The sequence below is a fragment of the Lepus europaeus genome, chromosome 18 (genome assembly GCF_033115175.1).
Source record: "Lepus europaeus isolate LE1 chromosome 18, mLepTim1.pri, whole genome shotgun sequence".
In the NCBI taxonomy this organism is placed as follows: domain Eukaryota; kingdom Metazoa; phylum Chordata; class Mammalia; order Lagomorpha; family Leporidae; genus Lepus; species Lepus europaeus.
The window spans coordinates 48,973,021-48,998,493 of record NC_084844.1 but is presented as its reverse complement, the minus strand read 5'-3'; the positions used below and the strand labels follow the sequence as shown (position 1 = coordinate 48,998,493).

Below are 25,473 nucleotides of genomic sequence, written 5' to 3'. Positions count from 1 at the left end.
ACAACACAACACAGAGGCTGCTCCTCTGTCCTTGTTTTTTGTAAATTGGTAATTGAATTTAGAGGACTGAACAGATTCAGGTTTTTGAGGTAAGACTCCTTCATAAGTAAGGGCTTGTTTGTTTGTCAGGAGATACTTAATGGCTGATTGTCTTTCTTAAATGCGAATATAAAATGCAAAATTATATATTAAAATGACAAAATAGCAAGTATTTTCAATTTAACTGGAGCTTTTTCTTTTTAAACATTTGTTTATTTATGTGAAATGAATCTTCCATCTTCTGGTTCACTCCTCAGTTGGCCGTAGTGGCCGGAGCTGTGTTTGTCTGAAGCCAGGAGCTTCTTCCAGGTCTCCCACACGGGTACAGGGGCCTAGGGACTTGGGCCATCTTCTACTGCTTTCCCATAGCATAGCAGAGAGCTGAGTTGGAAATGGAGCAGTTGGAAATGGACTTGAACCAGCGCCCATATGGGATGCTGACACTACAGGAGGTAGCTTTACCTGATACACCACAGCGCCGGCCTCTGAAGCTTTTCTATAGAGTGCTTTCATTTGATCAAATGGTAATTGCTGTTTGATTAAATAGCAAAAAAAATTTGTATAGAAAAGGAACCCTAAATCTTGCTTCTTTTGCTTTTTTATTTTTTAAGCATCCTATCCTTACTTCTTTGTTTTTGATATAACAGTTATAAACTCATGGATTTAAAAAATACATGGGGCATGGGCACCGGGTTCTAGTCCTGGTTGCTCCTCTTCCAGTCCAGCTCCCTGCTGTGGCCCAGGAGCGCAGTGGAGGATGGCCCAAGTGTTTGGGCCCCTGCACCTGCATGGTAGACCAGGAGGAGGCGCATGGCTCCTGGCTTCGGATCATGGTAGCTCCATCCGTAGCAGCCATTTGGGGGGTTAACCAACAGAAGGAAGACCTTTCTTTCTGTCTCTCTCTCTCACTGTCTAACTCTGCCTGTCAAATAAATATAAAAAAACAAAACAAAACATGGAGCATCCATTATGGCACAGTTGGTTAAGCTTGCTGCTTAGGATGCCTGTATCACACATCAGAAAGCTTTCCCAGCTGAGTCCTAGTTCCTCCACTTCCTCTAATGTGCCTATGAAGCAGCAGACATGGCTCAAGTTCTTGAGTTCCTGCTACCCATGTGGGCTCAGATAGAGTCCCAGGCTCCTGGCTTCAGCTTGGCCCAGTTCTGGCTGGTGCGGCCATTTAGGGAGTAAACCAGTGAGTGGAAGATCTTTGTGTCTGTCTCTCCCTCACTCTGTGCTACTCTGCCTTTCAAATAGTAAATCTTTTGCTCCTCACTGACTTTGAGTATGGCTTGATGGATTGGCAAGGGAGTGGGCACCCATGTAGGACTGTGAGGTGCTCTGGTGACCAAACTTCCAAGGCTTTGGGGACCAAAAATCACTTTTGAAAGTGTACTCTTTAAGTTCATTAACTTTATTGGTACTCAAATTGCCCCATATTTGGCCAGTGGGAGCCTCTTTAAGTTGGCTCTTAAGTCGTTATAGTGTTGCTTGTCAGCTTCCTTTTTATCTGGTACATACGAAATGAGCTTAAGAGAGCATTTCTTGCCCTTGACTTGGAGCCAGCTACTTCTCTGAAGAGTGATGGTCCATTTTGATGGTAAATTCATATTTGGAGACCATATTCTGGGTACAAAGGATGTTTAAAGCTGCTAGGCTGATCATTTTTTTAAAACAGAACTTAAAAAAATACGTATTTTAATGTTACAGCAAATTCATATTTAAATTCAGGGCCCACGCCGTGTTTCAATAGGCTGATCTGCCGCCTGCATCCTGGGTTCTAGTCCTGGATAGGACACCGGATTCTGTCCCGGTTGCTCCTCTTCCAGTCCAGCTCTCTGCTGTGGCCAGGGAGTGGAGGATGGCCCATGTCCTTGGGCCCTGCACCCCATGGGAGACCAGGATAAGCACCTGGCTCCTGGCTTCAGATCAGTGCGGTGCGCCGGCCGCAGCGGCCACTTGGGGGGTAAACCAATGGAAAAAGGAAGACCTTTCTCTCTGTTTCTCTCTCTCTCTCTCTAACTCTGCCTGTCCAAAAAAAATAAAATAAAATAAAATTTTTTTTTTGAGAGGCAGAGAGAGAGGTCATCCAACCTCTGGTTTTCTCCCCAAATGGCTGCAATGGCCAGAGCTGGGCCCATCTGAAGCCAGGAGCCAGGTACTTCTTCCAGGTCTCCCTCATTGGTGTAGGGACTCAAGGACTCAGGCCATCTTCTGCTTTCCCAGGCCATACCAGAGAGTTGGATCAGAAGTGGAGCATCCGGGACTCGAACCGGCACCCATATGGGATGCTGGCACTGCAAGCAGTGGCCTTACTGCTACACCACAGTGCTGGCCCCATAGGTGAGATTTTCATGTTAGCTATTTTTATCCCTTCTTCTCAGTTATTTGTACTCTTTGCATGTTCCCTGCCTTGTTTTGATTGATAGGAAACTCTATTTGTGTTGGGGATCTTAGACTTTCACCTTTTGTGTTGCAAATATTTTCTTCTAGACACTTACATTTAGACTTTATTGCAGTACTGTATTTAAAAATATTTTGTGTAGTGTAATTGAACTGTTGAATTTTCTCTTTGCTTAAAAAGGCCACCTCCATTCACATTATATATTATATATTACATATATAGATATATATTAGATATAATATATTAGATACATATTTTTAAAAATTCTGTATTTTCTGTTAGGTTTTATATTTGTGATCCATCTGGATTTTAATGTAGTTGTCAGGTATTTAGATTAATATTCAAATGCAGATAGGATACTTAGACATTTTTCAGCTTTTCCTATCTAAAAAAAAAAAAAAACTTGTTTGAATTTCATTTACCTGTGACTACTACACTTTTCCTTGTACTGTCAAAAATTTTGTGCTCGTATTTTTCCAGTTGACCTTCTTTCGTCAGCTCACACTGCTTACATGGATCCAGCCTTATTACCATTGCAGTGAAATTGCTTATGCCCAGTGCAGCCTCAATTTTCTTTTCACTGAGCCTAGTACACTGAATTTAGACTCCGTTTCTGAGCAGTTTGTATTTGTCGTTGTTGGCTACTTTCTCCTTGAAATACATTTCCTTTGACTTTTTTTTTGATAGAATTGCCCTCTGGTTTTCTTCTAAGTCACTTGCTGCTTCTTGTTTCTATCCTGCAATTAATAATTAAAAAATAATCACAACCCATCTTCCCTCACCCCACTCCCCAATCTACTGGAATACCTAATCTGCTTTCTTTGTCTCTGGATTTACCTTTTCTAGAAATATCATGTAGAAGAGATCATGTTTTCAACATTCATCCAAGTTATAGCATATATTAGTACTTCATTTCTTTTTATGGCCATATAAAATTCCTCTATGTGTATGCCACAGTTTGCATATCTACTCATTCATTTGATGGACACTTGAGTTGTTCCCACCTTTTGACTTTGATGAATAGTGCTGCTCTAAGCATTCATGCACAACTTCCTGTGTGGATGTAGGCTTCATTCTTTCTGGCTACATGCCTAGGAGTTGAATTTCTGGGTCTTATGCTATTTCTATGTTTAACTCTTTGAGGAATTGCTTGTTATTTTTCACTTTATTAGTTTAACTTCCACTCTACAAAATTTGGTTCATCCTGTCACAGCTGTTGGAAGCATTCAGGGGAGTGAAACAGATGTGAGTTCAGTCTATCTGTTTATGTCTTTTGTGACAAAAATAATTTTGAAAATTCTCTACTCATGGGTCTAGACCTTGAGGTATCCATGCTACGAGCAAAAGCGAGATGAACTTCATTTATTTATCGATTTATTTGTTTATTTTAAGGTGTATTTACTCATTTGAAAAGTAGAGTTATAGAGAGAAGGAGAGAGAGACACACACACACACACATTCTCCATCCACTGGTTCACTGCCCCAGAGGACCACAACTGCCAGGGCTATGCCAGGCTGAAAGCAGGAGTCCAGAACTCCATCCAGGTCTTCCATGTGGGTGCAGGGACCCAAGCACTTGGGCCAGAAGCAGTGTAGCTGGTACTCAAATCTGTGCTCATATGGGATGCCAGTTATGCAGGTGACAGCTTAAGCCACTATGACACACTGTGGACACTGAGGTGAACATTCTTCAACCTTGCTTTTGCCTAATTTAAATGAAACAAGCAAAGGAAAGAATCATGTCAGTGGATGAAAAGCAGAGAAAGAATGTCTAAAATATTTTAAGAATTTATGATATGTTGTCAAAGTTGAGAAATGATAATAGTTTGTGGGAAGGGTAAGGAAATGTTCAAGGAGAATGTTCCATTAATGCTAGTTTTTCTTTTTCAAAAAAATTTATTTATTTATTTATTTATTTTTTGACAGAGTGGACAGTGAGAGAGAGAGAGAGACAGAGAGAAAGGTCTTCCTTTTTGCCGTTGGTTCACCCTCCAATGGCCGCTGCGGCTGGCGCGCTGCAGCCGGCACACTGCGCTGATCTGAAACCAGGAGCCAGGTGCTTCTCCTGGTCTCCCATGGGGTGCAGGGCCCAAGGACCTGGGCCATCCTCCACTGCACTCCCTGGCCACAGCAGAGAGCTGGCCTGGAAGAGGGGCAACCGGAACAGAATCCGGCGCCCCAACCGGGACTAGAACCTGGTGTGCCGGCGCCGCAAGGCGGAGGATTAACCTAGTGAGCCATGGCGCCGGCTTAATGCTAGTTTTTCAAAGCCTACTCACCTATATTTATAAATCTCCACAGGACTTCAGATGGAAAATGCAACAATAAGTAATTTCTGTGTATATTACAGAATCTTTCACAAGACTCTTGGGTATAGTGTTGGAGAAAATTGTTTGTGCAATACTTGTGTAATAGTGTTGCCTAGAAAGATGAGAAATGAGATAGCACATGTAGAAAACAGTTGTCCACATTGTGTTTTTGCTCTGTTCCATTCCTCAGAATTTTTTTTAAAGATTTATTTATTTGAAAGGCAGAGTTACAGAGAGAGCGAGTGCTTCAATTTGCTAGTTCACTCCTCAAATGGCTGCAATGTCTGGGGCTATACCAGGCCAAAGACAGGAGCTTTGTGGGTGGCAGGGACCTAAGCACTTGGGCCATCTTCCACTGTTTCCTAGGCGCATTAGCATTAGCAGGGAGCTGGATTGGAAGTGGAGCAACCAGAACTTGAACTGGTGCCCATATGGGATGCCATTGTTGCATGTGATGGCTTTATTTGCTATGACACAGTGCCGTCCCCTCAATTCTTTTTCCCACCTCAGTTTTTCTAGTATGTCTGAAACCTAGTTGGCACTGAGTAAATTTATCTATGCACCAACAAAGCAGTTCATGGGTTAACACCCTTGAATTTTTTTTAAAAAGATTTATTTATTTTATTTGAAAGTCAGAGTTACACAGAGAGAGAAGGAAGGGCAGAGAGAGAGAGAGTGTGTGTGTGAGAGTGTGTGTACATTTTAACAAGGTCTCTTAAAGATCACCTAGTGCCGGCGCCGCGGCTCAATAGGCTAATCCTCCGCCTTGCGGCGCCGGCATACCGGGTTCTAGTCCCGGTTGCCCCTCTTCCAGGCCAGCTCTCTGCTGTGGCCCGGGAGCGCAGTGGAGGATGGCCCAAGTCCTTGGGCCCTGCACCCCATGGGAGACCAGGAGAAGCACCTGGCTCCTGCCATCTTATCAGCGCGGTGCACTGGCTGCAGCGCGCTACCGCGGCGGCCATTGGAGGGTGAACCAACGGCAAAAGGAAGACTTTCTCTCTGTCTCTCTCTCTCACTGTCCACTCTGCCTGTCAAAAAAAAAAAAAAAAAAAAAAAACAAACCTAGTAAGGCTGGTGCCATGGCTCACTTGGTTAAGTCCCATATGGGCACCGGGTTCTAGTCCCAGCTGCTCCTCTTCCAGTCCAGCTCTCTGCTGTGACCCAGGAGTGCAGTGGAGGATGGCCCAAGTGCTTGGGCCCCTGCAGCCGCATGGGAGACCAGGAGGAAGCACCTGGCTCGTGGCTTCGGATCAGGGTAGCACCAGCTGTAGCGGCCATTTGAGGGGGTGAACCAACAGAAGGAAGACCTTTCTCTCTGTTTCTCTCTCTCGCTAACTCTGTCAAAAATTAAAAATAAATAAATAAGTAAATAAGATCACCTAGTAAGATAAGAGCTAAGTTGGATACACGATCTTCTGATGGTTTGCTCTACTCATAGTTTGAGCATAGAAATTGCAATATTTTGGCCAATAGGTGACATTTTCCCTGAGAGGACATTTGGTTAATGATTTAGAACTTAGAACATGTGTGCTCAAATTCTGTAATTTATTTATTTGGTGAAGATATGTGCTTAAAAATTTTGATCAAATTTTTGTTTTTCCACAGAACTCAACAAAAATCCAGTGGAAGGCTTTTCAGCAGGTTTAATAGATGACAATGATCTCTACCGATGGGAAGTCCTTATTATTGGTCCTCCAGACACACTATAGTAAGTATGATGAAACTGACACATTCAAAATGGAGTTCTTTTAATTAATTGAAATTAAAAGTATATTTGGCAAACTCAAATGAAATTACTTTATAAGGAGCAGTGAAATGGCTGTGTTTAAGTATCATTTGTACTGAATTTGACTAGGTGTTTGTGTTTTACTTCAAGCTTTAATGTCTAAAAACTGTTGTGTTAAAAATATATAATTGTTTCCGAAATACTTAAGTGCTTGGGTCCTTGCTATCCATGTGCGAACTCTGGATTGATTCTTGGCTCCTGGTTTTGAGCCCTGGTCAGGACCTTTGTGGGCATTTGGGGAATGAGCCAGTGGAGGAAAGCTTTGTCTTTCTGCCTCTGCCTGTCAAAAGTAAAATGCTATCAAGAGTTAAGTACTTAATAGAATGCTTAAAAAGCTTTTGTTGTTCAACAGTAAGGAAGCTAGTGATATTCTTAGTTACTTCAGGGGAATGAAGGGTGTGGAGTTGTCTGAGGAGAGCTCTTGGGGGCCAGTACTTGGTTCTTGGGAATAAATGACAGCCTGTGAAGGGCAGCAGAGGCCTGTAATGGGAGATATTGTAGTGTTGAAGGTCAGTTGGCATGAGCTTAGATGGCACCCACACCTCTGCGCTTAATTCACGGCTTGATGACTAGATCATGGAAAAATGCTGTGAGATCTGATGTGAGGCTTCATGATAGCACCATTAACCTCCAGGTAGTCACTAGAGGGCACTCAACACTTTGTTCTGTGTGATCAGTAGCTAGAAAGTGCCAGTGTTCGACATGAGTGTTAAATTAATCATTATTCTCATCTTTGTGTAGCAGTAAATTTTTACTATTGCTCTACCCATTACTGAATCTTTGTAAAGGTATTTAGAAAAGATTCTTGAGGCTCTCATTCTATGAAGTGTACTTTATGCAGCTGGTGTGGGATACCTGCTATCTTCAGATTGATTATTAAACTGTGGATAGCCACCCATATCCACAAAACTGAAAAACTTCAGGTAGGCCTGATAGGTTTCTAAAGATTAAAGATTAAGTTTGAAACCCAGATATCACAGTATAATTACAAATCTCATGTTTTTTTTTTTTTTTTTTTTGACAGGCAGAGTGGGTGGACAGTGAGAGAGAGACAGAGAGAAAGGTCTTCCTTTACCGTTGGTTCACCCTCCAATAGCCGCCGCGGCTGGCGCGCTGTAGCTGGCGCACCACGCTGATCCGATGGCAGGAGCCAGGTGCTTCTCCTGGTCTCCCATGTGGGTGCAGGGCCCAAGGACTTGGGCCATCCTCCACTGCACTCCCGGGCCATAGCAGAGAGCTGGCCTGGAAGAGGGGCAACCGGGACGGAATCCAGCTCCCCGACCGGGACTACAACCTGGTGTGCCGGCGCCGCAAGGCGGATGATTAGCCTAGTGAGCCGCGGTGCCGGCCACAAATCTCGTGTTTGTATTAGTGACTAGTGAATGCGTACCTTCTTTATCTTTAACTCTTTTTTGTTTTAAAAAATGTTTGTTCTCATCTCCTTGAAAGGCAGAGCAGTCAGGAAAGAGAGCGAGCTCTCCTACCCACTGATTCACATGCCAAATGCCTGCAATAGCCAGGACTGGGCCAGGCCAAAGTCAGGAGCTAGGAACTCCAACCACATCTCCCATGTGGGTAGCGGGGGCCTAAGCATTGGAGCCATCATCTGCTGCCTGTCAGGATGCATTAGTGGGTAGTTGATTCAGAAGTGGAGTAGCCAGGATTCTAACCAGCACTAGGTTGTCAGATGTAGATGTCCAGAGCAGAGGTGTAATTTTGCCACAATGCCCATCCCATAACTCTCCTTTTCTTTCGTCACTAGTGGCTGGTTTGTTCAAGGACTAAGCTATATTTTGTTCTTACCTGAGGTTGGCAAAGAATATGAAGGATCAGCTAACCAAACTCTCTGGTTAGCATTCTTTTACAGTTAGACGATTGTTAACAGAAAATTCTTTTACAGTCCTGTTTTAAGATTTAGAGGATTATACATATGTTGTATAATGACATTCTGGAGGGAATGTTATTTCTCATGTCATGCTAAGAAGTTGGGCATTGAGGACTGCCTCTGTTCAGTACCACTGTTTTTATTGTGTGGCTTTGAACAATTATTTAAATTTGATCTTACCAGTTTCATTTCTAGAGTAAAAATCTTGTGCCTAGGAAATGTTTAGAATGTTTAATGTTCCATTGCTTGTCATAAGGAACAAAAGCAATCAGATATTAGAATAGTGGATAAATTGTGAAATGTGAGAGAAAGTAAATGAATGATACTGACAAAACGAACAAAGTTGGACAGAATTTCCAACAGCAGCATATAGCACTTTGTGTGTCATTTAAATAAATATGGTAGAATAATAGTGTCTGATCCTGTGAGGTTTCCATAACTCAGTACCGAGAGTAAGGGAGACCTCTTGGAAACTTGGACTTGGACTAGGTTTCTCAAAGTTGCCAAAAGTGAAAATGCCTGCAACCCACAGGGAATACTTGGGTTTGCTTTTTACTCTGGCTCCTGACCGCTGCTTCCCACCAGAGCAGATCCTGTGAGGTAGCCGTGATGGCTCATGTAATTGAGTTCTTGCTGCCCATATATGAGACTTGGGTTGCTTTTCTTACTCCTGGCTTTGGCCCTAGCCAAACTAGCCAACTGGTGTATTTGGTGAGTCAGTTAGCTGATGGAAGATCTTTCTGTCTTGCTCCCTGTCTGCCTTTGAAAGGAAGGGAAAAGGAGAAAGACTATTGGTTGTGTACTTTTTTTTTTTTTTAAGGTTTATTTATTTGTTTGCAAGGCAGAGTTACAGACAGAGACAGAGACAGAGAGAGGTCTTCATCCGCTGCTTCATTTCCCAGAGAAGAGGGAGAGAGAGAGAGAAAGAGAGACACAGAGAGAGATCTTCTATCTGCTGGTTCACTTCCCATATGGCTGTAACGGGCAGGTCTGGGCCAGACTAAAGCCAGAAGTTTCATCTGGGTCTTCCACGTGTTGGCAGGGGCCCAAGTACTTGGGCCATCTTGCTCTGCTTTTTCCAGACCATTAGCAGGGAGCTGAATAGGAAGTGGAGCAGGTGGGACATGAACTGATGCCTGTTTGGGATGCCAGCATCCCAGGCAGCAGCTTTAACCCACTTTGCCACAATGCTGGCCCCCATTGAATTTATTTTTATTGCTAGTGCTGGTTCCTTGTTTTATATTTGTTTGAATGATTGTGTTCTTATAAGCAAGAGCTTACAGGCAAGAATTTGCCTTTTTTCTTTTTCTTTTTTTTTTTTTTTCCAGTGAAGGTGGTGTTTTTAAGGCTCACCTCACTTTTCCAAAGGATTATCCCCTCCGGCCTCCTAAAATGAAATTCATTACAGAAATCTGGCACCCAAATGGTAAGTTCATCTAGTTTTATGTTTGCAAATATGATTTCTTATCACTAGAGATTTCAAGGTCAATGAGAAATTTCTGTGCAGAGTTCTGTGTGTTCATTGTGTACATGTCCTTGTATTAAAAAAGGAGTAACAAGATCACATGGAAAAGATAATTTTTTGTTTTCTTAGCCCCCAGCTTGTTTTGAGACTCAGGGTTTCAACCCAAAGGCAATTTTATAGCACTCTGATATCTAAAGATATGCTGTTACAGAGAGCTTAGAAATCATTAATTTGAATTTGTGTTTGTATTTTATCATCTTGGCTTTTAGACCATGGGCAGCTCTTAACTCTCATCTGTATTTTCAGCTGTAAAAAAGTAATGTCCCTCTTACCGCATTAGCTGGCTGATGGAAATTGCATATTGTATTTCGTACATTTGGAAAGCTTCCAATGCTGTTGTGTACAAAGTGATGACATTGACTTTTTTAACCCCCAAACGAGCTACCATGTAAAATTATTTTATGAGCCAAAGGGCAGCTAGAAAAGCTTTGTTATACATAGTCACCCCAAACTTGAGCTTGTTTTGTACGCTGGAGCTTGTGTGCATTTCTTTTCTAATTATTTTGACTGCATGTAATCAGAATTGTCTTTTCAGGCTGCTATACTAATTTGCATTCTGCTTATCATCTTCAAGACTTGGTTAAAAGGAACAGAAGCATATACTAGTTTCAGCAAAAAAAAAAAAAAATCAGTGAGAGTAATGAATGAGTAAATTAAGTGAGGTCATATAAAAAGGATTTTAAGTATATTCTTAAACTCAAGATGAAAAAAATGGATATTATGAGAGCCTGCAACTGACAAATGAAAAACTACTGGCAACCAAGGGAACTACTTACTATATTTCATAGACTCTGAGAGAACAGTGATCATAGAAGATACCGGTTTTTGTAGCAGTAAGAAGGGGGTAATCTCTTAACGGTGTAGGTGTGGTAGAAGGCATTAGCAGTAACCCTGTGGCTGTGCGGGTCCCTGAGTTGATGACATGTGCCCCTTGTTGCTTTGACAGTTAGCTTTTTCTAGGATTTTGGCATTTTCTCCTGCTTTTGTTTGAGTTACTTGATGTGTGATTGGCAGTCTGTAGCCATCTCAGAAGATGATATAATGCTTCTGAATTTTGGCTGTGCCACAAATTAGCCATGTAATTCCATGCAAAGCCTCCTGAGGCTTTTAATTTTCTGTGAAAATTAAATGAGAGTATCTGTGCCAGCAAATACATGGGATTTCCCTCCCTGTAAGAGAAGGAATAGCAGTAGCCTCTGTAGTTAAACAGGACAAATGATGAAATGAGATTTTTCCTCCCATATTAAAGAGACTTTTCATTTTGTTGGTCTTGAGAGAGACATTAGAGAGAGAAATAATCAAGACTTGGGGGAGAGAATAATTTGTGAAGAAAGGATACCTGATGAGGTGATGTAGCAGGAATGGCAGGTAGAGAAAGAGTAAGTTACAGAAAGAGGTAACTTTCATTTGGATTTGAGTAAGGAAGGAAAACCTGGATAAGAGAGTATCTGAATTTATCAGGCACTGAAGGTACAAAGGTGGCTCCTTTTCCATAAGGATATTAGAATCTGTCTGTGGAAGAGACTCACATGGAAACAGAATGGTGACATTGTGAGATGATAGTGAAGGGTACCATCAAGATGTTTGGCAGAAGGAAGGAGTCAAGGAATGGTACTTAGAAAATACGATTTTTTTCTTTTATATATTTGAAAGGCAGACTTAACAGAGAGAGGGAGGGAGAGACAGAGATCTTCCATCCACTGATTCACTTCCCAAATGGCTGCAATGATTAGGGCTGGGCTAGGCTGAAGCCAGGAGCTTGGAACTCTATCTGGGTCTCCCACATGGGTGGCAGAGACTCAACAGTTGGGCTCTCTTGTGCTGCTTTCCCAAGTGTGTTAGCAGGGAGCTGGATTGGGAAGTGGAGCAACCAGGACCCAAAACCACAATCGTGTGGGATGTTGGTCTGGTAGGTGGCAACTTAACTTGCTGTGACACAATGCTGGCCCCCATCTTGATTCCCTTTCCCTTTGCTTATGCTGGTGGAAGATTTGAAGGGGAAGCCAGGCAGCTAGCAGGGATCTAGGAGATTTTTTTTTTTTTTAAAGATTTATTTATTTATTTGAAAGGCAGGGTTACAGAGAGAGAAAGAGAGGTCTTCCACCTGCTGGTTCACTCCCCAGATGACTGCAATAGCCAGAGCTGTGCCAATCCCACGCCAGGAGCCAGGAGCTTCTTCCAAGTCTCCCATGCCATTGCTGGGGCCCAAGGACTTGGGCCATCTTCTACGCCTTTTCCAGGCCATAGCAGAGAGCTGGATAGGAAGTGGAGCAGCCGAGACTTGAACCAGTGCCCATGTGGGATGCCGGCACTGCAGGCGGCGGCTTCACCCGCTGCGCCACAACACCATCCCCAGGATATAGAGGATTTTATCACTGGTTTGGATAAGATACAGGGAAAATTTAAACTAAGAATAGAGGCAGGAAGGATAGTTTTATAACTCTTACTTGTTGACTTCCAAATATATATGGTAATGGAGAAGTAAGAATTTGAGATCATCTGGCCATTCACAGAAATCATTGTAGAATCAAAACCATAATGAAACACCATTTTATACCCAGTAGAATGGCTGTAGCAAAGGTATTAACATGTCCGTTGTGTTGGGCCAGAAAGGGGTTGACTTTAGGTAGATAAAATGTTGATTAGAAAGTAGTGAAATTAGCACTGTCTTACACAACTAGCAAGAGTGTAAACTAGTGCAGATTTTTAGAAACATTCTAGCAGTTGCTCAAAATGTTAAACATTGTTAACCACATGACCCAGTAATTCCATTCCTATTATTCATAGTCAAGAAAATGAAAAACATATGACAACAAGAAACTTGAACATGAGTTGTTCGTAGCTGTGTTATTCATATTAGCCAGATAGTAGAAACACCCCAACTGTCTGTCAACTGATGAATGGGAAAACAAAAATGTATTTTATCCATAGACTGGATAAAAAGACATGAAGTACTGATAATTGGTTTCAACACGAATGAACCTTGAAACATTCTAATTTTTGCCAAAGTCAGTGGCAAAAGATTGCATAGTGTATGATTCAGTTTATTTGAGGTGTCCAAAGCAGGCACATTTGGAGACACAGAGAGTGCAGTAGTGATTGTGTAGAGCTGCAGAAAAAGTTGGGGAGAAATGAAGAGTGATTGCTGGTAGCTATAGGGTTTCTTTTTTGGAGTAATGGTAAATAGTACAGAATTTATTATGGTGATAGCTGGACAACTCTAACTATGCCATATAGAAACCATTAAACTGTGCACTTAAAATTATGTGATTGGTATATCATATGATAGGTAAAAGTTTTGTGTGGCTTAGGTACATTGAATTTTGGGCGTGTTTTTCTTTAGGTATAATTGGCACATCCAGTTAGCTAAAACTAGTCCAGGATTCAGCAGTGAGCTTAGGGTATTGGAAATTACTGTATCAAGATGATAGATAAGATTGTAATATAATGGATTAGTTAACTGACCTAGGGAAAAGATGATTAAAGTTGGAGATTAGGATAACATCAAAAGTCAGATTAAGAAAAAGGAAAACTACAAGATGAGTACAAAAAGGGTTCATGAAATGGAGGAAAATGTGTCAGGAAGGAGTTAACATGTCAGTTGTGTTGGTCCAGAAGGGGGTTGGCTTTAGATAGATGAAATTACCCAGGAGAGTATGTTGTTCAGAACAGCTGACAAGGAGAAGAAGTCAATTTTCAGAAAGGGGGGAAAAGTACCTAAGTAGTAAGTAAACAGGGAAGAGGAATATAAAATCTCAAGAGAAAGGAGATAACCAGAGGAGCATATGTTCAGTTGCTGCGTGTGTGTGTGTGTGTGTGTGTTCCCCCATGTATTTACTTATTTGAAAGGCAGAGTTAGAAAGATCATCTACTTCTTCACTCCCCAAATGGCCTCAATGGCCAGGGCTAGGCAAGGTCGGAGCCAGGAGCTTCATCTGTGTCTCCTGTGTGGGTGCAGGAGCTCAAGTACTTTCCCAGGGACATTAGTAGAGAGCTGAATCAGGAATGGAGCAACTGGGACTCAAACTGGTACCCATATGGGATGATGGTATCACAGACAGCAGCTTAGTCCACTGTACCATGACACTGGCTCCCATTCAGTTGATTTTAAGATGGGAGAAATATCTTTTCTTTTCAATAATTGATCCTGAGTCTATTGGTTAGCTATTTATGGGGGGAAAAAACATTTCATACCTGTGTGTAGGTGATGTTATAATTCTATTTGTAATAGATATTTTATGTACAACCAAATTAGTGATGTATTAAACAAGACTCTTTACTTTTTCAGTTGATAAAAATGGTGATGTTTGCATTTCTATTCTTCATGAGCCTGGGGAAGATAAATATGGTTATGAAAAGCCAGAGGAACGCTGGCTGCCTATCCATACTGTGGAAACCATCATGATAAGTGTCATTTCTATGCTGGCAGACCCTAATGGAGACTCACCTGCTAATGTTGATGCCGCGGTAGGTGGTCGCATGCATGTCTCCTCCTTCCCCTCTCCCCCCAATCCCCACTATTGCTTTTGATAAAATCTGACCTGAACTACTGTCTACCTATCTGTATATATGTATGTTTTTATGTGTATAAACATATTTCTTGACAAAAATTATATATTTAGTGTGTATAACATGTCTTGAAATATGTATTCATTGTGAAATGACTAAATGGAATTATTGAGCACACATATATTTCCTTGCATATTTATCTTTGTGGGCTTTTTTTGTGTTAAGAACTTAAAACCTACTGTTAGTAATTTTGCAAGAATAGAATATATTAATTATAGTTAAAATAGAGCTCATGAATTTTCTACTGATTGTAGCTAAAATTATAGCACAATAATTTCTTAATGATCATATAACAAAAAGATGTAAGTTTTGACATCAAAAGTTGAACATGCAGGGTAGGCATTTGTGTAGTAACAGTTTTTTTTGTTTGTTTTTTTGTTTTTTTTTTTGTTTTTTTGTTTTGGGGGGGGGCAGGCAGAGTTAGTGAGAGAGAGACAAAGAGAAAGGTCTTTCTTTTCCGTTGGTTCGCCCCCCCAAATGGCCGCTATGGCTGGCGTTTCTGGTTGCTCAGTTTCAGAGGTATAATCTGTCTGCTAGGGTAAGGTTAGAGTTTTGGCCTGGTGAATTAGCACTGTACACTGAGATTTAGTGAAGTGATTGGGAATTCTTAAGTCCTGTTCACACGGATTAGATAAACTGAAGGAAACGGCTTTCACAAAAAGGAGCAGATACGTTTTTTTTTTTTTTTTCCCCCTACAGAGTTAGAGAGAGACAGAGAGAAAGGTCTTCCTTCCGTTGGTTCACCCCCCAAACGGCCGCTACGGCCGGCGCTGCGCCTATCCAAAGTCAGGAGCCAGGTGCTTCCTCCTGGTTTCCCATGCGGGTGCAGGGCCCAAGCACTTGGGCCATCCTCCACTGCACTCTCGGGCCACAGCAGAGAGCTGGACTGGAAGAGGAGCAACTGGGACTAGAACCCGGGGTGCCGGTGCCGCAGGTGGAGGATTAGCCAAGTGAGCTGTGACACCGTCAGTAACAGGTTTTTTTTTGTTTGTTTGTTTTTTGTTTTTTAAAATGTGATCAAAGTTGTTTTCAGTTTTGGTAAGCCTTATGTTAACCATGACGCAAAAACCTATAGTCAAGGGGCCATCGCTATGGCACAGCGGGTTAACGCCCTGGCCTTAAGTGCTGGCATCCCATATGGGTGCCAGTTTGAGACCCGGCTGCTCCACTTCCGATCCAGCTCTCTGCTATGGCCTGGGAAAGCAGTAAAAGATGCCCCAAGTCCTTGGGCCCCTGCACCCACATGGGAGACTAGGAAAAAGCTCCTGGCTCCTGGCTCCTGGCTTTGGATTGGCGCAACTCTGGCCATTGCAGCCAGTTGGGGAGTGAACCATCGCATGGAAGACCTCTCTCTCTCTCTCTCTCTCTGCCTCTGCCTCTGCCTTTCCTTTCTCTGTGTAACTCTGACTTTCAAATAGATAAATAAATTGGAAAAAAAAAAACCTATAGTAGATACACACAAGATAAAATGTAAAGAATCAAAGTGTACCAGTAGAGAAAACCACTTAATCACAAAGGAAAGACCGCAAGAGAGGAAGAAAGGAAAATGCACAAAACAATCAACAAAATGGCAACAGTAGGTCTGTGTTTCTGTGTCGAGTTAGCATCAAATATAAAGATCTCTCACCTGGAATCTTCCAGATTCCAGACTTTCTCAACCTGTTGCTAGCTGTGTTGCTTATGTTTCCCCTTCACTGCTTTTCCACAGTGGGTCTCATTTCTGTTTCCTAGATCACATTTCTTCCTTTTTTGCCTTGGCTGATGTTCTTCTGCCCAGAAGCCTCATCCTGGAGGAATGTCTCATAATTAAGAAATGAGGGGCTCGGAGGAAGTTCCTGGTTCCTGGCTTCAGCATGGCCCACCCATGGCTGTTGCAGCTGGTAGCCATTTGGGGAGAGCGAACCAGTGGATGGAAAAATCTCTCTCTCTCTCTGTTTCTGTTACTGTGATGTTCAAATATTAAAGTAAATCCTTCTTTTTAAATAAGATTTATTTATTTATTTGAAAGAGTTACACAGAGAGAAGGAGAGGCAGAGAGAGAGTTAGGTCCTCCATCTTCTGGTTCACTCCCCAACTGGCCACAACGGCTGGAGCTGTGCCTATCCGGAGCCAGGAGCCTCTTCTGGGTCTCCCACGAGGGTGCAGGGACCCGAGGACTTGAGTTATCTTCTTCTGCTTTCCCAGGTCACAGCAAAGGTCACAGCTTGATTGAAAGAGGAGCAGCCAGGACATGAACTTGCGCCTAGTTGGGATGCTGGTGCCACAGGTGGAGGCCTAGCCCACCACACCACAGCAGCTACCCTCAGCTGCACTTCTACCGCAGGCATTTCTCAGATTTGCCCCTTAGAAATGTAGCTTCTTCAGGAATGTTTCATAAATCCTCTTCCCCGTTATTGAGTTGCAGTGAGACTTGCCCAGCTACTGCTTCCTCTTCTTTATGGCACATTTTATTTATTTTTAAAGACTTTGTTTTATTTGAAAGACAGTTACAGAGAGAGAGAGAGAGAGAGGGGCACAGATAACCATCCGTTGGTTCACTCCCCAAATGGCCACAGTGTCTGGAGCTGGGCTGATCTGAAGCCAGGAGTTTCTTCGGGGTCTCCCACGCAGCTCGAGGTCCAAAGCATTTGGGCCATCTTCTGCTTTCCAAGGCCACAACAGAGAACTGGATTGGAAAAGGAGCAGGCTGAACACAAACCGGCACCCATATGGGATGCTGGTGCCCCAGGTGGAGGCTTATCTTATTACCCCGCAGTGCCAGTCCCAGTTTATACCTTTTAAAAAAAATTCCAGTATGGTCGTTTTATGAGGGTCTCAGGAGAGCAAAGAGGTAAACATAACTACTTTTTACTATTCTTAAAATAAGATTTATTTATCTATTTGAAAAGATTACACAGAGAAAGAGATCATCTACCTGCTGGTTCACTCCCCCAAATGACTGCTATAGCTGGGGCTGAGCTGCTCCATCCTGCTGCCTGCCATACACATTTGTAGGGACCTGGATTGGAAGTGGAGTAGCCAGGACTTTAGCTGTCACTCCATATATGGGATGCTGGTGTCCCAAATGGTAGCTTAACATGTTGTCCATGGTATCCACCCCCTTTTTTGCTGTTTCACTGTTTCCCCTGTATAATATGAGTGTGATAATATCACTTCCCTGGTAATTTACCTGTTACACAGTAGACTCAACAGACAGCAATATTAGCTTAGGAACCACCATCTACCCTTCACCTAGAAGTCACCCTTGTCCAGTCACGTCTCAAGAGAATGTCAGTCTTATTGTGTAAGTCTCTCTAAACTTCTTTACAGCCCCTGCCATTGACTTGAGCCCTTACTTACCTATATCATGGTCAAATCTCCCTGTCTGCCTGCCCTTGGTCTTACCTCTGTCTTCTGGAATGCTGTTTTTAGTGATCTTTTTCTTGAAATCATCCTTCTCCATTTGACTGGAATTGCCCTCTTCCTCCTTTTCCTTAAAAGTGAAAATGAGGTCATTATAGACATTACTCAGATGTGACACTTTACCCATAATATTTTAGCAAACGTCCACTCTTCTGTATAACTAGAGGAGCGTTATTTTACCTAGCCAAATTTACTGTAATTAGCTAAGATAGTCCAATGCCCACTTTAAATTCATGTTCTTCTATTTCCCCCAAAAATGTTCGACACTTTCTTTCCCAGTCAGTCCTGGTGATTCCTGAAAAACTCTTTCTCTGACCTGGTTTAATTCCCTTCTTTATAAAAATTTTAATGTAATGTTCATTTTATCTTATTTAAAAAAAAAAGATTTATTTATTTGAAAGTCAGAGTTATGCACAGAGAGAAGGAGAGGCAGAGAGAGAGAGAGAGAGGTCTTTCATCCACTGGTTCACACCCCAGTTGGCCACAACAGCCGGAGCTGCACCATTCCGAAGCCAGGAGTCAGGAGCTTCTTCCTGGTTTCCCACATGGGTACAGGGGCCCAAGGACTTGGGCCATCTTCTACTGCTTTCCCAGGCCATAGCAGAGAGCTGGACCGGAAGTGGAGCAGCGGGGACTTGAACCAGCGCCCATATGGGATGCCGGCAATGCAGGTGGAGGCTTTATCCACTAAGCCACAGCGCCGGCCCCTTACTTTATTTAAAAGGCAGACACATCCATGCATACACTACATATACACAGAAGGAGTCGGGAGGAATCTGCTCTTTCCTGGTTCTCTCCCCAAACGCCCACATTGTGGGCTGGGCCAGGTAGGAGCCAGGAGCCTGGAACTAAGTTTGAGTTTCTCACATGGGTTGGCAGGGACTGAAGTACTTTAGACGTTACCACTTCCTCCAGAGAGAGCATTAGCAGGAAGCTGGAATGAGAAGAGGAGCCAAGGCTCAGACTCAGGCCTCTGACAGGATGTGGTCATTAACTGGTACCAGATGCCCGCCTGCAGTTCCCTTCTTTCATGGTTCCATGGTAGTCTTTGTTCATGTCAGCATTATAATTTTCTCCCACTTTATACAGTGATTGGTTTATGAGGGCAAAACCAATTTTGAGTCTGTGTCCAAGACAGGATTGAAGATGTCTGTTTTCACTATCCTTAAATGGATTGACATTCAAAAAGTAAATAAAAAACAGGCCGGGTGCACATTTTCATGAGAAGTTCCTTCTCCTGCAATAATTTGCCTTTAAGTAAAATCAGCTTTCTTCTCCTGTGAAACTGTGCCAGTGCCATTTTGTGTTCCATTTATATATGTCTAGCAATGATAGTGTACTGTCATCTGCTTCTCCTCCATGAGAAATAGCACTTACACTATGTAATGCATCCCACCCATCGGCCATACATAGGAGACATTTTTTGTCTATCTGACTTTTTTCTATGGGGAGAGTTGTGTTGTTCAAGTAGTCTAAATGTCTCACTGGTATATTATAATTTTTTTTTTTTAATTTATTTATTTGAAAGGCAGAGGCAGAGAGAGAGAGAGAGAGAGGTCTTCTACCCACTGGTTCAATGCCCAGCTGGCCGCAACGTCCGGAGCTGCGCTGATCCAAAGCCAGGAGCCAGGAGCTTCCTCTGGGTATCCTGTGCAGGTGCAGGGGCCCAAGGACTTAGGGCATCCTATACTGCTTTCCCATGTCATAGCAGAGAGCTAGATTGGAAGTAGAACAGCGGGGACTCAAATCGGCACCCATATGGGATGCCAGTGCTGCAAACCACAGCTTACTCCACGAATGCCACAGTGCTGGTCCCAAAACTGTGTTCTTTTTGGAAGAGACTTGAGGTAGTTCACCTAAGAGATTTCTGCTACTATGTTTCAGCAGAGAGCCTTGCAAAAGTTATTTGATGACTTACGTACTTTATCAACCTTTATATTTAAAGAACATAAATTATTAAAAGATTATTTTCAAACTTAAAGATTATAAGGAGTTTCTATAAAATCTTTGTTATGTTTTTATATACAGAAAGAATGGAGGGAAGACAGAAATGGAGAATTTAAAAGGAAAGTTGCCCGCTGTGTAAGAAAAAGCCAAGAGACTGCTTTCGAGTGACATTTATTCAGCAGCTAGTAACTTCATTTACTTCAGGGGTAAGTTCATTTTATTAATTTTTTTTACCGTATTTATTAGATAATTTTTAGACAACTTGTGATTTAGATATTTGAAATGCTTGTTTTCATTGGCCTCTTTTTTTTCAGTGATATTATCCAGTACTTTGTTGGTTCTCCCGGCTCTAATATAACCTGCTTGTTTTTCTCCTTTAATACACTCAACTTTTTAATTAGACATTCTGTGTTCACATGGTTGGTATGGTGACAGTCTGCTTCTTTTTAGTGGTAGCAAAATTTCTAATTATAAAGTATTTATTGGCGCTATTGCGTAGTGGGTAAAGCTGCCGCCTACAGTGCTAGCATCCCGTATGGGCGTCGGTTTAAGTCCTGGCTGCTCTACTTCCAATCCAGCTGTCTGTTTTGGCTTGGGAAATCAGTGGAGGATGACCAGGTCCTTTGGCACCTGCACCCGTGTGGGAAACCTTGAGGAGGCTCCTGGCTCCTGGCTTCAGATCAGCACAGCTCCTGCCATTGCGGCTACTTGAGGAGTGAACCAGTGGATGGAAGACCTACCTCTCTCTCTCTCTCTCTCTCTCTCTCTCTCTCTCTCTCTCTCTCTCTCCCCCTTCTCTCTCTCCCTTCTCTCTCTCCCTCCTACCTCTCCTTCTCTCTCTGTGTAACTCTTTCAGATAAATAAATAAATCTAAAAAAAGAATTATATTTATTGCAGTTCAGTTTCTTAGGTTTTATCTTTGGGGTTCCCACCCTGACCACTGCTGGGTACTGAAGTTTCTATATCTTACTTTTATATATGTATATATAGATAGATAGATTTATTTATTTATTTGAAAGGCCAAGATAGAGATGTTTCATCTGCTGGTTCACTCCTCAAATGGCCGCAATAATCAGAGCTGATCTGGACCAAAGCCAGGAGCTTCATCCAGGTGTCTCATGTGGACCATCTTCTGTTGCTTTCCTAAGCCATTAGCAGGGAGCTGGATCAGAAGTAAAGCAGCTGGGACTGGCACCCACATGGGATGTCGGCATTGCAGGTGGAGTCTTAACCTTTTGCAACACAGTGCTGGCCCCTACATCTTCTTATACTGTATATTATGTATGGAAAGGAAAGGATGAATTAAATCTTTTTCTTATTTTTCTAAAATATCATTTATTATACTGCCCAAACCATTGTACCATATTATCTGATAGGGCCAGTAGAAGCAGTTTCCCTTTTACTGTTTAGTATCTGTGTGTAAGTTTTATCTTAAGTCTAGCAAAGAGAGGGATGGAAGGCACCCCTGTGACTGCTTCAGATTTGGAAACACCACTTCCTTAAGTGGCTATCAAGTATGAGTATCCTCAAATGTTGCTGTTACATAAATCTCACCCACCTGCAACTTAATATCATATACATGACATCCTTAAATTCTCAGTCTTTCAGAGTGCATTAACAACATCATTAGGAGAATGCACTACCGTAACCATGGTGTTCAGAGTGCACATGGTTCTGACAGCATCACGGAGAGGCTTTCTGTAGGAAACAAATTGAAACCACATGGGAGACGTGAGTGAAGATGCTCAAGACAGATCAGATGCACAACTGAGACTCCAGATTGCCATTTAGTATGTGTTGTATTGTAGGATATAAAAACTACACACACTTATGGAATGTTCAGCTCATACCCCAGACAGTCAAAGCCTCCCGTAATTCAATATGCCACTCTTTTCTGGTTGTCTCAAAAATAAACAACCAGCAAATGATTTCAACTCTTAAAGAAAATCATTTACACGTAAAAAAAATCGGATGAGGTGGGCTTCTCTCCTTTTTCTTTCTTTCTTTCTTTTTTTTTTTTAAAGATTTATTTATTTGAAAGAGCAACACAGAGAGAGAAGGAGGGACAGAGAGACAGAGGTCTTCCATCCAATGGTTCACTCCTCAATTGGCCTCAATGGCTGAAGCTGCGCCGATCCGAAGGCAGGAGCCAGGAGCTCCTTCCGGGTCTCCCATGCGGGTGCAGGGGCCCAAGGACCTGGGCCATCTTCCACTGCTTTCCCAGGCTATTGTAGAGAGCTGGATCAGAAGAGGAGCAACTGGGACTAGAACCCGGTGTTCATATGGGATGCCGGCGCTTCAGGCCAGGGTGTTAACCCACTGCGCCACAGTGCCGGCCCCATGCTTCTCTCCTTCTTAAAAATGTTCCTCCGCCTAGTGGCGCCGGCACACCGGGTTCTAGACCCGGTCGGGGCACTGATCCTGTCCTGGTGTAGGACCTCTCAGTTGCAGAGATGCCCACTTGCTCGGGAGGACGCCCAAAGATCCAGACTCCAGACCAGTTGATGCAAAAAGCACGAGGTTTTTATTGTACGTTTGCGCAAACGGGCCCCCACCTCAGGCAGTGAGGAGCCCTGAGCGGCAGTTTCACACAGGTTATATAGGCAACGAATTAGCATATTCCTAATGCGCATGCATAGGATTGGTCAGTTCAGAGAGACCATTAGCATATGGGATGCAGTGGCAACACGGGATTGGCTGGTTCGGAGGGACAATTAGCATATGGGATGCAGTGGCAACACGGGATTGGCTGGTTCGGAGGGACAATTAGCATATCGGAGAGTGCTGAGGGAGAGTGCTGAGGAGAGTGCTGAGGAGAGTGCTGAGGAGAGTGCTGAGGAGAGTGCTGAGGGGAGTGCTGAGGAGAGTGCTGAGGAGAGTGCTGAGGAGAGTGCTGAGGGGAGTGCTGAGGAGAGTGCTGAGGGGAGTGCTGAGGAGAGTGCTGAGGGGAACGTGCTGAGGAGAGTGGCAGCTCTGCTCTGGGCATGCCTAGAGGTTCTCTGAAGGGGATTGACTTTTCCTTCCCAGAGAACGTCCTGCCCGCTGGACTCTGGGGAACATCTAACCTCTTAAGAAGCCCCTGATATCTGCCCAGGCCTAGTTTCTTGTCCCTCTCCCCCATAAGGGTCCTTCATTCCCTCCTTTTCTTTTTGCAAAGATTTTAATCCTAAAATCTATTGGACCGGCCTGGGGAGAGCCTGCCTCACTGGAGGGAGGGAACTCTGTTCTTGCTGGACTGGGTTGGGTTCCACGTTAACAATTGTGGAGCATGGGGATTGGAAAAACAATGGGGAAAGGCCAGGAACATCACAAATATTAAACAGTTTTTGAAAGTCTTAGCTTGAGTGGGTTCTGAGTGCACTGGAGCTTCCATTTGGCTGGTCTGTCCGGATCCTCGGGGCCCTGGGGAGGTGGTGCTCGCTTCACGTGTGAGGCGTGGACCCAAGCAGCGATTCCGTCGACCTTGAGAGCGGTGGGAGTTGTCAACAGCACAGTGAAGGGGCCTTTCCACCGGGGCTCTAGAGTCTTAGATTGGTGCCTTCGGACATACACAGCATCACCGATTTGGAAAGGATGTGGAATGGTTGTCGTCTTGGGTTGGTAGGCTGCTGCAAGAGGTTTCCAGACCTGGTTCTGGATGATCTGGAGTGCTCTCAACCGGGCCTGTAACTTAGGGGCATCGGCAACGGAGTCACTGACAAGGTCAAGCAAGCCTGCTACTGGTGGGGGCCCTCCATAAAGGATTTCGTATGGTGTCAGCCCGCAATGAGAGGGCGTGTTTCGGACCCGGAACAACACCATAGGGAGGAGTTGGACCCAGTCTTTAACACCAGTCTCCAACGCTAATTTGGTCAAGGTCTCTTTAATTGTTCTGTTCATTCTTTCTACCTGTCCTGAACTTTGGGGTCTATAGGCACAGTGCAATTTCCAATTTATGCCTAATGCTTTGGCCACCAACTGACTTACCTGGGAGACAAACGCTGGGCCATTGTCGGACCCGATTACCTTAGGCAAGCCGAACCGGGGGAAGATCTCCTCTATGATCTTCTTGACGACCACCTGGGCGGTTTCCCGTTTTGTGGGGAATGCCTCAGTCCATCCGGAGAAGGTGTCTACAAAAACTAGAAGATACTTATTCCCATAACTGCCCGGCCTTATCTCAGTGAAATCGACCTCCCAGTTGATTCCTGGTCGGTCTCCTCTTACCCTAGCTCCCTCCGGGAGCTTGAGGTGTCTGGCATTTACCTTGGCACACGGAACACAGGATTCAGTCACCTGCTGGACTAAAGAGTCAAGTCCGGGGATGTAATAAGACTGCCTATCTTCCTGTAAGGCTGCTTTTAGCTTTTTGTGTCCCAAATGAGTCCATTGATGGAGGCTGGTAATTATTTCTTTAGCCAATTGGTGTGGCAGGACTATTTTCTCTCCGAGCCTCCAAACCCTTATTTGTTCATCATACTCTGCACCGAGCCGCTGGATCGTATCTAAGTCTTGGTCCGAATAGAGGAAAGGTGGTTCCCTCGATACTTGGGTGGGCTCAATTGTCTTTAACGGGAGCACCTGTTGGCTCAGGGCTGCCGCCCTAGCGGCCTCGTCTGCCATCCTGTTTCCCCTTGCTACGGGGTCGTCTCCTCGTTGGTGCCCGGGGCAATGAATTATACTCAACATTTTGGGCAGGAACAGGGCCTGTAGAAGATCTAGGATTTCCTGCTTATTTTTAATGTCCTTGCCTGCTGAGGTTAAGAGGCCCCTTAGCCGGTATATCTCCCCATGTACATGGGCAGTGGCGAAAGCATACCGACTGTCTGTGTAAATGTTGACCTTTTTGTCTTGTGCCAGTTTTAAAGCTTGAGTTAAGGCTATGAGCTCGGCTTTTTGAGCAGAAGTTCCAGGCTTTAAGGCACTTGACCAGATAACAGTTTTTCCATCCACCACCGCTGCCCCAGCCCTCCGCTCACCGTTCTGTAGAAAGCTGCTCCCATCCGTGAACCAGGTCATTTCGGCATCCGGCAGAGGCTGGTCGGTTAGGTCTTTTCGGGTGCCGTGGGCCTCAGCCAGGATTTGATGACAGTTATGGATTACCTGGGCCTGGGGCCCCAGTTCCGGGAGCAGGGTGGCCGGGTTTAAAGAGGTGGCAGTCCCAAACCGGACCCGCTCTGAGTTTAATAACATAGTCTGGTAATGAGTTATCCGAGCATTTGAGAGCCACCGATCTGGTGGCTGGCGGATAACTGTCTCCACAGCATGAGGTGCCACTATGGTGAGAGGTTGGCCTAGAGTCAATTTATCCGAGTCTTTCACCAGAACTGCCACGGCCGCTATCATGCGGAGGCACGGAGGCCAGCCGGCCGCTACATTGTCTAGCTTTTTTGAAAAGTATGCCACCGGCTTTTTCCAGGGTCCAAGCATTTGTGTTAGCACTCCCTTCGCCACTCCCTTATTCTCATCCACGTATAATGTGAAGGGCTTGGTCATATCAGGGAGGCTCAGGGCTGGGGCTGACAATAGGGCCTTTTTTATGTTGTCAAACGCCCGCTGTTGCTCTTCTCTCCATTGAAAGGGAGCATTGGACTTCGTGAGGGGGTACAATGGGGCTGCCAGCTCCGC

The 25,473-nt window shown here is 43.8% G+C and overlaps 1 protein-coding gene across 1 annotated transcript in view; it reads left to right on the top strand.

Annotated features, from left to right (window-relative positions):
• UBE2G1 (ubiquitin conjugating enzyme E2 G1) overlaps positions 1–25,473 on the top strand; it is a 115,054-nt gene that overhangs the window by 69,988 nt on the left and 19,593 nt on the right. The window contains exons 2-5 of the mRNA XM_062216135.1: positions 6,358–6,460; positions 9,752–9,849; positions 14,237–14,415; positions 19,948–20,072. Of these exons, the coding sequence (XP_062072119.1) occupies positions 6,358–6,460; positions 9,752–9,849; positions 14,237–14,415; positions 19,948–20,034 (467 nt within the window). The 3' untranslated portion in view covers positions 20,035–20,072. The remainder of the gene's footprint in view (positions 1–6,357; positions 6,461–9,751; positions 9,850–14,236; positions 14,416–19,947; positions 20,073–25,473) is intronic.